Below are 17,911 nucleotides of genomic sequence, written 5' to 3'. Positions count from 1 at the left end.
TCTCAAACACGGATGTGCTCTGATGTCATACAGGAAGTTTTCCCAGCAGTAAACCCTCAGCATCATTACCACCATCATCCATCCAGCGAGTCAAAGCTTTCCATGCTAACTATGACAGCAGCTGAAACAGAAGGGTAATTCACGAAGCTAACGCAGGTAAAGTAATCATGTAGGCTAGCCGTGCAACTATTAAATGCGCCAAGTAAAGCTGGAGACCTTAAAAATGGGCTTTAATAGCCATGTTGCTTTGTATTTACCTTTTCAGGGCTGGGCCATGTGGTGATGCCATGCAGAGGAGACACAGCAGCAACACGGATGGCATGTCCTCTGAAAGGTGGGAGGAAAGGACAGCTAGGACGCTGCAATCCACACCGTTATGTTGTTTAGTCTGCCTTGGTGGTCTTGACAACTTCTGTTACTATTCCTGATTAAGGAACAAAGATGGTCTATATTCAAGATCTTGTTCTAGTAGCTGCCCAATATTCAAAATTGATGTTCAGTGGGATGAGTACTGAAATTTAAGACTTTTCTTTAGCACATACTTAATGCATTACTCATCAGTGTGCAACTTATTCATGAATTTCTTTGTTTACATTTTTAGGAATTCAGTGTTACTCCTACACACTGCAGTTGTAGCTTAAAATACTGTGATATTATGTCATTTGGGGCATTCCTTATCCTGCCATTTGTACAAACTTTTCAGATTTACCCTTTCAAACATATTTAGTTACTTTCACCATGGTTCTTTAAAATGTCTTCACCATGACATAGATATGGTTAAATTAGCCTTTCATTCTGCACATTATGTCCCAAACATTCAAGATACTGGTGTTTTTAGCATATTTCTCTGTTGACATGCTCAAAATCTTAAATTTTCAGATCATAAAACTAATTTTGATATTTAACAATAGTGACCCACGCAGACACATAAAGCTGTGTTCAAATGGTGATTTCATTCACTGAGGGGGAAAAAAAGCTATCCAAACCATCTATGTAAAAAAAGTATTTGCCCCCAAAACCTAATAACTAATTGTTAGCTGTTAGCTGCAACAACTGAAATCAGGAATTTGCAATGAGTCTTTAACATCACCCCGAGAAATATTGGATCACTCCTCCTTTCAGATTGTTTTTCTAATTGTACGTAGAATAATCTGATATGTTAAATTTATTTTTAGCCAATTAATTACATAAATGCAAAAGGAAAAGTGATTTCTTGAATAGTAATTGTTTTATAATCTATTTGTTTCAACTCAGAACTCGAAGCCAAACACTGGGGTCGGAGAGCAGCCTGGATGAGGGTGGCGTGTTTGACTGCCTGAAGCCCGATTCGTCCACTTCACCCCAGCAGATGTTCTCAGGCCTGGTGGGCATCCCCTCCAGCTCCGTCTCATCTGCTCAATTGCAAGCAGCTGGTTTAGTCCTAGGCTCTCCCCCTGAAGTTTTTATCCAGATGACTGCGTCTTCCAGGGAAGAAGCAGGCAGCCATCGAGCGGAGGGTGGCCCGTTCCTCTCCCGGCCGCCCCAGCACCACCACCATCACCACCACCACTTTCACCAGCCCCTGCAGCACAGGACATCCTCACTGCTCCAGCAGGCCACCACAGCAGCTAGCTCAGAGAGGCACAGCTCCAGGGAGGAGGGACAGGACGACCAGTCCACCCCAGCTCCGGCTTTGTCCGAGCTGAAGACGGTGGTTACGTGGCTGCAGAGAGGCTTTCCATTTATCCTCATTCTGCTGGCTAAAGTCTGCTTTCAACACAAGCTAGGTATTTCGATATTGAAATCTTTTTTGATGTACAGCAGTATTACCAACTGTCTGTAGCAACAGATGGTTATGTTTAGTGGCCATGTTGCTTCTTTACTTTGCAGGTATTGCTGTCTGTGTGGGAATGATTAGCACATTTGCTTACGCCAACTCTACATTCAAGCATCAGGTTTCATTGAGGGTAAGAGAATCCGTAAAGAAAAGTCTTACTATTTCTTACTAAAGCTTCAGTCTTGATGCACCAACAAACTAATGAGGTGAATGTGTTTGTACTTCTAGCAACAGCAGGTTCCATGTGCTTAATGTACACAATGTACTTAGCCAATAAACTAAAGTTTTGCTAATTTAAAACAAATACAAGAGGAGTGTTTTTTTAACCATCTTTAGGATTAACTTGACTCAGAAAATTCCACAAATTTTCCTAATGCAGAAGATTGCCAGCATTGAGTCTTCTTCCCTCAGTAATAGCATTCCTTGTATGGAACATTATCTGTTCAGAAAAGGATGTGATTGTTGAGTTTCCAACCACCTGTCTCCTCGCTTGGGCGGATTATACTGAAAACTAGTGATCTTCTGCAAATTTCTTAATGAGTCTCTAAAAGGCGCAGTGCTAATTCAGCTACATTTTCCCTGTTATTTTTGCCTACTTCTTTAAGGAGGAGCGGTCCATACTTGTTGCTCTGTGGATCATCTTGTTTCTCGGGGGAAACATTGTATACATCTACTACACTTTCAGCCATGAGGAGCTGCACCACAGGTCAGTGGAAGCTGAAGTGCTTTTGTAGGAGCTCTGTGTGTGTTCATCCACCATCCTATGTTGATTTATTTTGAAGTTATTCCATCATGGTGTGTTTTATTTTCACTTCCATTTCCTTTAGGGAGTGTTACAGTTCTTGTTGGTCATGCTCTGTGAGTATTTTATGTTTGGAGGTTTTGTTTTCTTATGTTATGCTTCTCATTTTTCATTGATCTTGTTTTTAAATGCATCATGCTGACTAAAAAAAAAAACTGTTCACATGTAGTCTAACTCAATGTTGTTATTTTTCTCTAGTCTTATATTTGCAAAGCCCAGTCTCAACAGCTTTGACTTCTTTGATCTTATCTGGGTGGTTGGAATCACCGACTTTGTACTTAAATATGTCACCATCGGCCTGAAGTGCTTCGTCCTCTTCCTGCCCAAGATTATCATGGCCTTCAAGTCAAGGGTAAGAACCCTTTAATATTAGTTTAGAATGTAATTTATTTCAAATAGAATACAGCTAATATGAGCACAATTGTCTGCGTTAAACATGTCTTACAAGTCTTATGTTTTGAAATGACTCAGGCAGGTAAACAAAGAGAGTAAGAAAAGAAGCGTGCTTTTCTATGAAAACAATGTTTATGCCTGTTGCTTTATTATTTCCATTTCCAAGAAGAAAAATAAATGTTCCTCAGTTATCTGATTTTCTGTACTTTTTGACTTCTTCTGCACAGCTTCTTAGATGCTGTTTCTTTCTGTAATTTGTCATTTGCAGATTTTCTCTTTATTTAGTTACTTCAGAAAAGTTGCAGGCCATGTATTGTACCTAGATCACAAATTATTTGTCATGACATTAATAATAAGTAATTGCTTTGATAATGTGTAACTCTTGCTAGTTTGTATTAACTACATTTTTTATACTTTTAACTTGAAAGCAAAGCCTAACTGGTGTGATATTATATAGCTAGAAATCTGTCTGGAGTGAGTTTAAATTTCCATACATTTTAATGTAACTGTAGCACTTTTTGATAGCTTAACAATAAAAAGTATAATTCTGTTAATCCACTTAGCAGTGGATTTTGAACTTTCAAACACAACTGCACATTAGCAAACTCTTTACTTCACCTTCTAAAGACAAAGACTTAAAGTCAACATTTCAAGCAGTGAAGAGTTCACAAATGTGAAAAAAAAACAGATTTTCTAAACTATGATGAAATTCTCCCTTGAGTAAAGAAAGTGCTAAGGGGTCACAGTGTGAAGCTGTTTTGTATTCATAAGCTTTTTAAATGGTGCTCCTTAGGTGTGCTGTTTTCATGTTGTTGTCTGCTTGAGACTTTTGCTCTAGCCTGAGGCAAAAAGAACATGTCGGCAGACACACACTCGCATTGATTTCCATACAGGTGCAGTTCTTTGTGTTGGTGTGTGTTTGTGTGCTCGGTAGACGGTGGTGGCAGGGAGGAGAGGGGTGATAAAAAGTATTAGGATTAAATTTTCCACTGATAAACAAACCTGTAGGCATATCAGAACCACTTCAGCAAGCAACTGAGCTCATTTAGCCACGAGGGAGATACAGGGGTGAGGTCATCCCTCCCTGGAGCTGGACCATTACCTGTTTCCTCCACACACACACGCACGCGCACCCCCTGCACACATTCAGGGTTTAAAAGCTTACAAAGGAGTGTTTAAGTGTTGGGAAATCCCAAATTGTTTTATCAGTTTAATTTATATATATATATATATATATATATATATATATATATTAGAAATCCTCCGTAAGGTCTTCTACATTAAACCTCATGAAAGCTCATTATTAGTGTTTAAATCTCTCTACTGCATGCGGTCCAGTGAGTCACTAAAGATCTAACACAATGACTGCAGTCAGCACATGTCCGCTTTAAAAAGATCAATGCAATGCATCAATTTTATTACTTGTTGCATTAAAGCAAACTATTTTTTCTGCACAAATAATTCACGTGATCGCTTAGTGCAGGGTGTCCAAAGTGCAAAAGATTTTGTGTGGCCCCAGACTGCAATTCAAGAGTGGCTTCAATTCAGCCAACAAGCAAAAATGTTAAACACCCACTGTTTTTGTTACTGTGATTATTTTATGAAAACTGGTCCTAACATTTTAGAAATGATGTCTTTTTTATATTTCAGGTGTAACATAAATTAAAGATTAATTTTCTTGAAGAACTCTAACAAGCATTTAATAGAAGTATTCTGTTTAGTTTATTGTTAAGCATGTAAAATAAACAAACAAAAAACTCACTATGAAATTAGTTTGTGTTTTCTTAAAAAAAATCTAATTTATTGGCCTGGAGGAACTTTCAACTTAACAGTTTCAGCCCACATGGCAACACGTTTTAAACACCACTGTCGTAACACATAATTGGTTGTTACTCTCTCTGCATTTATTATGATGAAAAAGTTATGAAACCAATGAGCCACAAAGCAAATCTGGGAATCAGTACAGAATCTACATGCATATTTACATAAATGTAAAACATAAGATAACAAGTTGTTTGCTTAACAGATTAATTTCTTCATTAAATGATTAAAAATAGGATAGACAATTGATTTTGAGTAGCTATGTGATTTGCAACCCTAATGAACTCTTTTTCTTTTCAGTTTTGTAAAGTAATAGCTATTACATTCATTTTCACAAAAGACATTAAGAAACAATGCAAAAAAGTATGAAAGAAAAATACTGACAGATGAGAACAAAGCTGAAAGAGTGACAATTTATCTTTTGAGGAGTGAGAGAAATGTCAGATTGGTAATTTGGAGATTTTAAAGACCGACACTCTGTTGAGATTTTTTAAGTGCACTCAATGTTTAGTTTTTTTAGTGTTAAGTGTTTTAGAAATTTCTTCTTTGAATAATAATGGAATGTATACTGTAATTTATTTATGTTTCAGACATCTAATTTATGTATTTTGTGGCTCTAAAATATATTTCCCGTCCAACATTATTTGCCTTTTTTCCCTTGCTGGTTTGGCCTGTAAAGGTAAATTAAAAAATCCATTACATCCTTGTGAAACGATTAACTTTGATCTAGATGAATAAAAAACTTGTAGAAATAGGTGATCCTACGCATAGTACAAACACAGATTGGACTATTACAAAATAACAATGTCTAAGATTCCACAAGGAGAGACTTGAACTCATTTCTGCTGTTGTCGTTTTCTTTGTGAGATTCACAAATTAATTCCCCTACGAGAAAAAAAAAAATTGCTTTGGTTTCTTTGATTAATAACCAATGCCTTTATAAGGAAAACACAGATATGCCCACCACACAAAATATAACAGGCAGGAAACTACTCAAACAGGGCCTGAAGTGCAGCTTCCTCAAAGCGACTGGCTTGTGTCCAAACTTTAAATTTGACAGTTTTTGCGTGGGCATGATTGGCACTGTGGGACGTAAGTCAAAGCCGAACAATAAGGAAGATGAATTAGCAGTTAGCAGAGGTCTTTCTCCCCTACCGACCTGGCTGCTTGTGCCTCTTTACCCACAGTCATCAATCTTTGTCTTCTCCCGTGCATGAAGTCATTATGCAAGCTGGGATGCCATAGGGCCCAGTGGGGAATCAAGTTTACCTTCATTTACCCACCTCTGTTGTTTTTTTTCCCTTAATCTCCCCAACTCATTTAATGCACTTTGTAGCTGTAGGGACAGAAGAGTGTTTCTTTTCTGATTATTAGGAGGGAGTCCCTTTAAAGACAGTTTCCGAGCCCCCGTAGGGCTGGGCTTAAAGTGGGCACAGGGGTAGCAGGTGGAAAGAGGCGCTGCCAGTTTCCCTTGCAGTGAAGGGAAATTGCCTGTACTGCTGTGAAGCCACTGAGATCTGGACAGCGGCCATGTTTGGGCCGGAGGCGTGCTGTTTTAAGCTTTTAATACCACACTGCTCTTGACTAGATAGAAGAAGGCCCTGAAGCTACTGAGCTCTTTCTGGGTTTCTGACGGCTCAAACAAAGAAAATCCATTATCATTTTGGTGTATTATTTTAAAAAAATTTAAGAAAAACTTGCTTTAACTAATTCACACTGTCTGATCACTGGGTTTCTCATCTACCATAGTAGTTGTTCATTTTGCTTGGTTTTCCAGGGTAAGTTCTACCTTCTGATTGAGGAGCTGAGCCAGCTGTTTCGGGCTCTCGTGCCAGTGCAGCTGTGGTACAAGTACATCATGGGCGAAGACCCGTCAAACAGTTACTTCCTGGGAGCAACACTCATCATCATTTACAGCCTCTGCAAGGTAAGCAGGACCTCGGAGCAAAGATGTTGTTTTGGTACTTTGCATGCGGATCTTATGAAGTACAAACACTCATTTTTAGATTTCAGCTATGTTTTTAGGCTAAAGCAGTGATAGGGACTTGACTCTGAGACTTGGACTTGAGTTGCATATCAGTTGCAGATGCCGTCTATGGGCCTGATTTTTAATTACGGTATCCTCAACTACAATTGCATAGGATATTCACTCACATTCATGATGTAACTCCACATTCAAAATGTCAGATAATTAAAATACATTAAGGAACTTTTAATTGAGAAATCTAACATAATGGCCAAGGTGTGTGGTATGTACACATTATGTGGAAGACTTCTGGAGATAAGAACCTGAGATTACATTTACATTTAAATAGAAAAAATAAGGTCTCACAGTCTGGAGGAAGAGTGGATAGGCACAGAATAAAAGTTGGGAGTACCAGGGTTTTCGACCTCTTCCCTGACGTACCGAAACAGGGTCAAAAGACCCTGAGTCCAAACTGACGACTCTGATGGCTCAAATTAGCATCCCTTCTTCAATTGTAAATATGGCCATTGACCGTCAGGCCAGAAGGTAGGAGTGTGAATAGTCCATGTTGGGGGTGGGTGCGATCTATGATGGTATCTATGATACCTACAGGAGATTAGATCTCCTGTAGGTAATGCTCTTCAGTTTAGTTTTGAAGCGTACATGAAGTGTTTTTGGAGAGATGTGACCTTTTGCAGCTGATCCATGATGTTGTGCTGCATTATCCAGGTCATTTTGCCAAATGTACATAGAGTTTGCAAAACATACAATCTGTTTCAAGAAATATGCAAAGGTTTTTCTAAAAGAAATTAGCAATGTTTTTCTTTTAAATAAAGCTAAGTGGGTTTAAAATGACAGTTTAGAAATAAACTAACCAAATTAATTGTGTTGCTCCACCTCAAAAAAATCATGCAAAAAGTGTAAGCAAAAGAGATCTGGGAGACTTTGCACATGCAAATTTTCATGCAGCCTTTTGTGCTGTGGAGGATAAATAGGTGACTGCTTCACCTATTTAGTTCACAAGAACTAATGGCATTTATTTCAGTCATTATCTTGCGGGGGGTGACCAAGGTTCCATCACTATGTGACAGCTGGTCAGCAAACCTGGCAAACATGATTGACATGGCAGCACTGAATGCACATGTGCTTTATCAGGCATGCATTGGGGTGCAGGAGAGACGGGTGGACTTCCTGGTTGAGCTTGCAAAAGAGTTCGGTAACTCTCATGTGAGTGAGAAGAAGGCACACAAGGAGAAACTGCTTCGGCAACAACCTTCCACACCCAGCTCAGGCAAAAGGGCGAAGTGTCAGGTCAACCATCGATGCAGGATGCGTGTCCTGAGGCCGAAACATCATCAGTGACCCCTCACACCCCCACCATGGACTGTTCTCCCTGCTGCCCTCTGGAAAGAGGTTCCGCAGCATCCGGTGCAGGTCCACCTGGTTCCGAAACAGCTTTTTCCCACTTGCCATCAGACTGCTGAACTCTTAACTGGACTGCACTCAAAAACTGGTCTCCACTTTATACCTTGCACATGTACAGAGCTAAATAACTTCTATTTTACTGTCAGTCCTGCACTTTATATTTTATATTTAGATTTATATTCATATTTTATACTGTATTTTATTTTACTCTGGAGTAACCTCACAACATTGGAACCTCAAACATTGTCCTGAGCCGTATGCAACGAAATTTCGTTCTGCATACACCCTGTGCATGCAAAACGACAATAAAGTCAGTCTAAGTCTAAGTCTAAGGAACAATTGTGCAGCTGTGAGATGCGTTGAGGCCATTACCAGGGTAATTATAAGGTAATGGCCTTATTTACAGAACAAAAGCACCTGCTAGCTAAAATCCTTCAGGTCAGTCGACCCATCTCTGGGCTCCAAAGGTAGAAATGTTAAATGACCTTTCTCTGGTACTCCCAGTGGTGTGAAACCACTGGGAACCTACAAGGAAATATTGGAGTCAGTCATGTTTTCCTCTGCTGACAAGCTGACTTTGCTTTCCAGTCAGACTTGACACCTGCCAACAGTGTCACTATCTAGTCTAACGATTATGTCATCTCTGTTCTTGATTGACCAGCAAGCTTGTCTGACGTAAAACCTTAAAGAATCTATCCTAATCTTTTGTGCCAGAATGGATTGCCAAACTGAAATGCTCTGAGGTGGAAGTGGAACACAAGGGGAAGTTACTTGCAGCAAGAGATCACAGCTAGTTCTGTTCAAATAAAGACACTTAAAAGTATTTTTAAAGCTCTGAGTCAAATATCCGTCAGTTTAGAGTGCTGAGATCACAAAACGCGAACGTATGAATCCCTGGATTGTGCAAGGGTTATTGTTATAATGTGGTTTGTATTGTCACATATATGTGACATCTTGGTCCAAGCAGTGATTCAGTAGCTGCGGTTCTTGTTTGAGCCTCTCATCTGAATCAGATGGACAGTTTCCTGTGCAGTGAAAGAGGTGTTTTCCAATATCAAGGCATAGTAGTGTTTCGATATTAACATACGCTGATCCCCATGTATTGTTTAGTCAGTTTTGTATTAGTCAGTTAGATAACTGAGCAACTATAAAGTTAAAATAAACATCATCAGATCAGGGAGTTGTAGAGTTAAGTGGGAGGAAGGTTGTGAACCATTTCTGAGAAAACGAGCGATTTTCAAACAAATGCTCTGAAAATGAAACTGTCAAAACAGTTTTAAAGATTAATTTTGTATGTTTTCTTAGGTGGTAGAACTACAGACAGTTTTCAAAAACATTCATACCCTTTAAACATTTCATGTTTTATGTTACAACATTGTACATTGCATCATATTTTATGTTATGCACAAATTATGCACCTAGAATTCTGTAATTATAAGTTAGTGAAGCTTAAGAAAAGGGACATATTGTCATGATTTGGTGGTGAGGCAGAGGCAGCAGACCCAGGTAGAGGTAAATAAGATGGTTTAATGAAACTCAAAGTCCAAAAGACCAGGTAGCACAAAAGGAGCGCAGGGCACATTCTCACAACTGGTGACACAGGCAGACTAGACAAACCCGACGAGGAACAAAGAACACAGGTGGGGTTAAATACACAGAGGGTAATCAAGGAGACAAGAAACACCTGGGAACAATCAAGGGGAGACAATACAATACGGAGACTAAAAGACACAGAAACTCAAAATAAACACAGATACGGAACAGATCCTGACACATATGATGTACATGATGCATGACTTCTTTTACTTACATCCGAAAATTGTTGTGTTGTGCATATCAACCTCCCCTACTCTGATACTCTTGTACCATTGCTGTTGTAATTTGCCAAAATGTTCATGGAGTAAGAATATGTTTGCACAACAATATGACTTACATTTGTGTGCCTCATTCTCTTAAAGATTTAACACAAAGGCCTTCCATAAATATATATCCTTGTTTTGTAGAACAGTGTTTAAATGTTTTTGTTGTTTGCTTTTTGTTTCTACTCATTCTGTTTAGATGCGATCTGTATTTTTATTTATTTAATTTAGCATTCTAGAGCTCTAAAATAAATTGGAGATTACTTTTTGATAGAGCACTATGCACACTAAATGTGACACACGTTGCTTTACACAAGTTGAAAACACAGGAACAAGCGTGCAAAGAAAACTCAACAATTACATCAGTAAATGACGTTAACAAGAAAATAGACAGCTGTCATGAAATTTAAAACTGAAAACACACTTGTAAATGAGAAAATACCAGGGACATACAGTACAGACCAAAAGTTTGGACACACCTTTCTAATTCAATGGGTTTTCTTTATTTTCATGACTATTTATAAGGCAATAAATCCCACTTATTAACCTGACAGGGCACACCTATGAAGTGAAAACCATTTCAGGTTTCTACCTCTTGAAGCTCATCTAGAAAATGCAGAGTGTGTGCAAAGCAGTAATCACAGCAAAAGGTTGCTACTTTGAAGAAACTAGAATATAAGGGGTATTTTCAGTTGTTTTACACTTTTTTGTTTAGTGCATATTTCCACATGTGTTATTCATAGTTTTGATGCCTTCAGTGTGAATCTACAATGTCAATAGTCATGAAAATAAAGGAAACTCATTGAATTAAAAGGTGTGTCCAAACTTTTGGTCTGTACTGTATGTAAACAATGCAAAAATATGATAATTCTATCACAATAACAAACTTCAACCGTAACCAAAAAGATAAAACATAAAATTACTTTATTATTGTTATTTTGAATCTGAAACAAAAAATCTAATTACTTAATATTTGTTATATAGATAAATAAAATAAAATTATGGATTAAAAAAATAACAGAATTTCTAACACTTCTAAAAATGAAATTAACATTAAAACCATTGTCTGTTACAATGCTAATAAATTTGATTTTTTTTTGTATTGCTTATCAAATTCAGCATTTCAGACAGATTACTGCAGACGCAGGCAGAATGCGTTGAAAGTAAAATGAGGATAACCACAACAGGCCCAGGTTTATATTGTTGTTTAATTTCCCATAACAACCTCCACCCAGAAGGGTGTTTTTTTTCTAGATGTTTTTTTGTGCTAGAGAAAACCACATGAGAAATCTTTGGGCTCCTGCATTGTAGTGATAATGCAAAGTACCTTAACTTTTAGTTAATGTCAGCAGTTTTCAGAATGGTTTGTTAGTCTGTTTATCTCGTCACTAGCTTGCCTAGTTCCTTTGACTCCCACCTTTGCGTTCTATGGTTTGGATATACTTGGTAGAGCAGCCAAAATGATAAAGCAAGGCCTGAAGCAACGACCATCTATATTTTGCAAACATCAAAAAGTGGAGATAGGTTGATTTGCTTATGGTCTGTGAACAGTTATAACAAGAGCTTTAAGTATACAGCCTAAGCTAGCTATTTACATACACTGTGCTAAAAGACACAATCTTTTTTTGTTACTTTCTGATGTAAAATGTGACTAGCCTTTTTCCTTTTAGAATAGAATAGAATAGAATTCAACTTTATTGTCATTGCACTGTCACAAGTACAAGCAACGAGATGTAGTTTGCATCTATCCAGAAGTGCTCTACGAGATATAAATATTTATTTACGGATGTACAAGACTATGTATGTATGGACTATAAGGGGTTATAGCAAGAGATATAGATCCTAGGACAGCTAGGATGACCATAGCTATTTATGCTTCCTGAATACCAAAATAATGAGTGAGAGAATTTGCCTGTAAGCAATCTGGGAAAGCCAAGAAAATAAGATCAAGGCTTCTGATTCAAAATTCCCAACTTTTGAGTCAAATGGAGACACACCTGTTGATATATTTTAAGACAACACTCCTAAGCACAGTTCTTTATTGTGTGAGATCATAAAACAAAGTCAAAAGTAATGACATTTTGGAAGAGCATGGTGAACCTCCCCATGTCTGGCTCATCCATGAGGTAAATATTCCAGATGCCTGAAGGTTCCATGATTATGTGTTCAAACAATTACATAGAAGGATAGGTACCAGGAATGTCCAGGCATCATATAGTTCAGGAGGGAGATGGGTTCTGTGTCTCAGAGATGACCATGTTTTTATTGAATGGTCTATCAACTCCAACAACATTGTAACGTCACTGACAGAAGCTGGTAAGAGAGAGTATTTGTCCAGAGTACCATCATAGAAAGAAAGGCAAATCAGAGAGAAATAACCCATTGCTCCAAAAAACATACATAAAAATACCCAAAAACCATTACAGTGTACAAATTCAACCAGGGACAAAGACCTTTTGGAGACATGTCATGTGTTCTGAAAAAGCTAAAGTTGAAGGTTTTGGCCTGAAAGACCAGTGTTACATTTGCTGTAAAAGAGGAAAACTCGCTAGCCTGAGATCAACATTCAAACTGTGATGTAAGTGGAGCCCTATTATTTCCGGAGAGTAGCAACCACAGTCACCTTTACAATAGCTACAATCCTGGAGTTCCCCTCTAAAGATTCTTGCAACTGTCTGTTTTAATAGTGGAAATGCATTAATAATACTCACAGTGGAACGGGTGTTAGATTGGCTGCTTTACGAACGCTAGCCAATAGTGTGCCAAGTAGTGGTGTGCATAGGTATTTCAGCTTCCCAAGGTGGATTTTTCAAATTGACGAATTTTCCATAAATAACTTGGAGTCACTTTCTGACAATACGGAACAACATCATGTTGTGTGGAGGGGGGTGTTTCTGCTGGATTGGCCAATACAGTTCACAGATTAGATGGTATCATAGGGAAAGAACATAATGTAGAAATATTAAAGCAACATCTTAAGACATTCGCCAGAAAGTTTGTGCTTGTCCACTGATAGATCTTCCAATGGACAATGACCCTTATGATCCATATTATCAATGTATAAATCAGCTTAAAGAGAACAAAGTCAATATTTTGAAGTCACTGTCACAAAAATATCTGTCTCAGAAAATGTGTAGAGGTGAAAAGAAGTGTGCAAAAGCATGGCATCCCATTAACCTGACCCAGTGACACCAATTCTGCCAAGAGAAATGGGCCCAAATTCGAGCAAGATATTTTAAGAATCTTGTGGAAAAATATACACAGAATTTGACTCAAGTCATACAGTTTAAGAGGCAACTTTACTTACTTTGCTTTACTACATAGGTAAAGTTTTAAATTTAATTTAATAAAGGAAAAAGAAAAAAAATATACATTGTATGTAAATATCCAGTTTCAGTTGTGTAATGTGTTCTAAATATCAGATAACATATTTTAAAGCTGATTAAAATATCTTACAACATCCAAGAGTTTAGCAATATTTCGGTTTTACGTCAGTAACACCTTCTAAAGCACTTCTGTAATTGTACTCACTCCTCACCTAAACAGAGACAGAACCACATCTATAAGCAAACCTGATCTTTTTATCATATCAGAATCAAGAACAAAGAGGAAATGAAAAGCAGAGGAGAAAGCTTTCTTAGAAAAGGTTGCTTAGATAAGTGGTACTAATTTACCACATATATCCCTGCTGCAACTCCTTATCTGTAATTTTGTTTTTCACCAACATAAATATTTAAATGTTTCAATGCAGCATAAAACCTGGACGTCCTCAGTTGTTAACATTCTCACATGCAGCTGGTGAGCATCTTTAATGATCACTTAAGTTTAAAACTAATTGCACTCTGTCCTTTTTAATTGCAGTGCTTTGATGTTTGTGGACGGGTATCTGCAATACGCAAGGCGTTGGTAATGCTCTGCAGCTCCCAGGTCAGCCTCAGCCCAATTAAATTTCCTGCACACATCCATTAATGAAATTCTATTGTTTATTGTGTTTTACATTTAAACAAGAATTTTAAAAATTATTCATTTTCATATTTTCTGGTTGATTGATTGTGGGGGTTTTTTTTTAATCCAAATTTAGAGTTACGGAGTCAGGGCCAGCACTCAGCTGTGCAGCGAGGCTGGTGACGTCTGTGCTATCTGTCAGGGGGATTTCAAAGATCCCATTGCTCTCATCTGTCAGGTAAGAAGGTTAAATTCTCTAATGAATAATAAATAATGCACGTACACCTAAGAGACAAGCATCAGTAAAAACATAGAGATTTACTGCCCCCTATTGATTGTGTCTTTGCACGTGGAGGTTACAGTACATCTAAAAAGTATTTTATGTCGCAGACTTATTTGTTAATGAATTTAATTAATTATTTTTCTTATAAACTCTTCATAAAATAGACTATAATGACAGCAAAAACATTGCATTAAATTACATTTAAAATTAATTAAAAAAACACTTAGTCAAGTAAGTTATTTAATACTTTATTAAATAACCTAAATAACCTTTGGCACCAGTTGCAGACTAAAATCTTTGTAGATTTATACCTACAGTTGTAGGTACCAAAAGCGGTGTACCGTTTTTAGTATTTTCTACTATACTTCTCTGCACATCCCCTCCAGCTCAGTCAGGTTAAATGGACTGTTGCATTGATATTTCCTTTTTTTTTTGGCATCGTTGCTGTTTCATTGTTCCCCCCTACCTCTTTTGTTCTTTCCCCTCAGTCTCTTAAAAAAAGTCGTGTCTAGTCTGGTGCCTGACCTCAATATCTGTGCAACTGATGAAATACTGTATCTCCGTCCTGCCATTATAGAGAATCTACCTCTGATATTTAAGGCAACCAGACCCATCATACTTGTTTAGCTTACTTAAATTCTGTGCTACTAATAACTGAAAAACAAATGTCCACAGTCCAATTATTTTTTTCTCTATCTCCCTCAGATTTTTGTGAACAAATTTTCCAAATCAGTTTTACATCTACGATATCAATAAATTATAGTTAACCACAGAGGAACTCCAGAGCATGGTGATGGTGGGTCCATGCTGTGGGGATTTTTTTTTCTGGGTCAGAAATTGGGACACTTGTCCATGTAGACAGCATAACAGAAGCATTCTTAAAAAAATCATGTCTAAAATCTGTTGTTCCTGGAAAAACACACTTTTATTACTAGGGGTGGGCTTTTATCGTATTGTTTATCATGTATTGTGATCATTTTTTTCCATAATAAAATGTATGATTTATCATTGTCATGATAAATTCCCAATAACAATGTTTAAAACACCCCCAAACTGTCTGTATTTTTGGGATTGTAAATTTTACTATTTTCTCCACAATTTGTTTAAAAAGAGTATAAATAAATACAAAAAAATCAATGATTAAATGCAGATACTGGTGCAGTTTAGTGATACAAATCATACTTTAAGTGGCTGGTTTTCCTAAAGAAGGGTATTACAAATAGGAATGTTTTTTTCAACAGCAGTATTTGTGGGACTGTGTCAGGCAGTCAGCCATACAATAACCTAAAAAATAAGTAATAACTTGTTCTTATCATCACACAAAATATTGATAAACTTTAAATCCATATCACCCACCCCTAATTATTACTTATATGAACTTGTCATATTAAACATGCCTCACATTAGATAAAAAGTACCTGAGCATTTAAATTTGTGCTTTTTTGATGCATGTTAAGGTAAACCTTTGTGCTTTCTGATCCTCCACAGCATGTGTTCTGTGAGGAGTGCCTGTGTTTGTGGTTCGACCGCGAGCGAACGTGTCCCCTGTGTCGCTCCACTGTCATCGAGGCCCTGCGGTGCTGGAAGGACGGCACCACGTCCGCTCACTTCCAGATCTACTGAGCTCTGACAGGATTTACAGAATCAAAGGGGATACGCTTCGAAGCAAGTTGGACAATGCTGTGGTAAAAGTGTTGAAAACTGAATGATAGCGCACATAAGTCTAATTATCCACTCTGAGTCAAAGCATCAAAGTCAGTCATTTTATTTGTGACATATTTTCTCTGATCATGTCATAAAATTATTTATTGTGATGATGGTGTACAGAATATACAAACCGTATTGTGAGGGATGTTATTTAAAGTAAACTTTGATTTTAAATTAGGTTTAATTATTTAAATGAAGTGGAATGTTTAAGCAGGATTACCAGCGGCAAGCTATAATTAATGTGAAGTTTTTGGTCAGCTTGATCTATATTAAAGACAACATTCCATTTTGCTGCTGCTGCTTTTCTTGTGAGTCACATAGTTTTGTTCGTTTTTGTGAAGCATGTTTCAATTAAAGACAACCTGAGGGACATTTTCATTGTTTATTATCATAATTGCTGAAATTTCATTAGAAATATTTGACATAAAAAGAGCCCAGTTTATACAAAAAAACATTACATCAGAAAAGAGCTTATTCTCAGTAGTCACAAACAGCATAAAAGCATTTTATGCACAGGTCCAGCATTCATGGTGAAATGCTACATAAGACAGCCTCAACAGGTAATAATAAAGCATACACAAATCTCTAAACAGGATCCAAACACTGTAAAAAACACCTATAAAAGCATCAGCTGTTATTTACATGTTTACAAAGAGAGTTTAGCTTATCTAAAAAAAAGTACAGTGCATTGTGGAGCTTTAGAACGGTTGTATTTCAGTGCATTTTTAAAGGTTTCCTGTAGTATTTGCAGCCTATATGTGTCAGGTCTAATCAGTTTGATCCAACTGTCCCTGATGCACTCGGATCATTGGAGGAGAGAACATTCAAAGGCGCACCATTAGAAAGCTTTTCCCTCCGCTGGTACCAGGGGAGGATTACATCACTGTTTTGTTTTGTAAATGGGATGACAGAATCAGAGTGAGAAGGGGGCAGGACAACTGCAAATTCTGTCAGTTTAAAACTCCAAGTCCATCCACAGTGGGAGTTAAGTCAATTCAGTCAGCCTTCAATCTTGGAATACGAAATCTTTTAGGCCATCCCTTCGTCCTCTTCAGTCTGCACATTTCTCCAGCAACAGCATCCTCCTGCATCTCTTGCTTTAAGTGCAAATGATGTAAGCCCATTTGCTGTTCCGCATGTGATTTTTTTTTTAAAGGCACCAGTCTACAGTGGGAGAAATGTATCCACATAAAACACATTAATTAAAAAAAAAAAAAGTATGTCCCAAAAGGCAAACATGTCAATGCAGCTAGTAGTTATTGGGCAATCAGCAGCTATTTTCCCCCCTCTTTCTTTTGAAAAATCGAACAAATATCTGGATTTTAGAACAAAGGTGGTATTTTGTGCTTAAAAATGTAGCTTTGTCTTTAAAAGCTGGGACTTGTTTCATTCTTTTTTTCTTTTTTTTACTCCATTGTCTACACGATGCATAAAAACAAGAAGAATCAATGGGATCAGCTGTCTAAAGGGGCTGCAGCCTGAGAAAAAACAGGTTATCTTTTAAAGATTCATAGACACTGATGTTATCTCACCTGTTGCGGAAGTCGCAACCACGCGCCCTACAGGTGTCGCCTCGCGCTGAGCAGCACAAGCAAGGTGACTTGCACCGCGAGGCACAGGAAGCCTTTGAAGTGGCCGCGCCCGGTCACTGCTGCTACCGTCACTCTGTCTCCGCAGCCGAGGTCGCCGGTTGTCTCCCCGGCTGTCCAACTCTTCTCGAGCTGGTCCCCGATTCTCCGTAGCCGCGACGCGAGCAGCTGAGCTACGGAGCAAGCAGAGGTGCGTCGGCGCGATGCGCTGCAGCTGGAGTCTCCCGGCCGCAGCAGAGGCTGGTCTATCGGAAGCCAGCACATCTTCTCCTCTGACTGAGCCTCCGCGCTGTTCCCTTCTTCTC

General features: G+C 38.0%; 1 protein-coding gene and 1 long non-coding RNA gene across 3 annotated transcripts; one reads left to right on the top strand and one right to left on the bottom strand.

Moving 5' to 3' along the window:
* Nucleotides 1-25: 25 nt before the first annotated feature.
* On the top strand, nucleotides 26-16,389 carry rnft2 (ring finger protein, transmembrane 2). Of its 2 annotated transcripts, XM_032579146.1 has the most exons (10): nucleotides 26-156; nucleotides 266-334; nucleotides 1,255-1,766; nucleotides 1,870-1,946; nucleotides 2,422-2,522; nucleotides 2,817-2,970; nucleotides 6,610-6,759; nucleotides 13,944-14,009; nucleotides 14,164-14,265; nucleotides 15,799-16,389. In XM_032579146.1, the coding sequence occupies exons 2-10, from the start codon at nucleotides 288-290 to the stop codon at nucleotides 15,931-15,933; spliced, it is 1,344 nt and encodes a 447-aa protein (XP_032435037.1). In that variant the 5' UTR covers nucleotides 26-156; nucleotides 266-287; the 3' UTR covers nucleotides 15,934-16,389. The 2 variants fall into 2 exon arrangements, with proteins under 2 accessions (XP_032435037.1, XP_032435039.1); XM_032579148.1 differs by lacking the exons at nucleotides 26-156; nucleotides 266-334 and having other exon boundaries at nucleotides 1,253-1,363; nucleotides 1,440-1,766.
* On the bottom strand, nucleotides 16,386-17,706 carry LOC116730134 (uncharacterized). Its single transcript, XR_004341264.1, has 2 exons — nucleotides 17,550-17,706; nucleotides 16,386-17,181 (listed from the first exon to the last, which is right to left on the bottom strand). It is a non-coding gene; the product is annotated as an uncharacterized LOC116730134 (long non-coding RNA).
* Nucleotides 17,707-17,911: the final 205 nt, after the last annotated feature.

Source organism: Xiphophorus hellerii, chromosome 12 (genome assembly GCF_003331165.1).
Source record: "Xiphophorus hellerii strain 12219 chromosome 12, Xiphophorus_hellerii-4.1, whole genome shotgun sequence".
NCBI lineage: Eukaryota > Metazoa > Chordata > Actinopteri > Cyprinodontiformes > Poeciliidae > Xiphophorus > Xiphophorus hellerii.
This window is presented reverse-complemented; position numbering and strand designations above follow the sequence as displayed.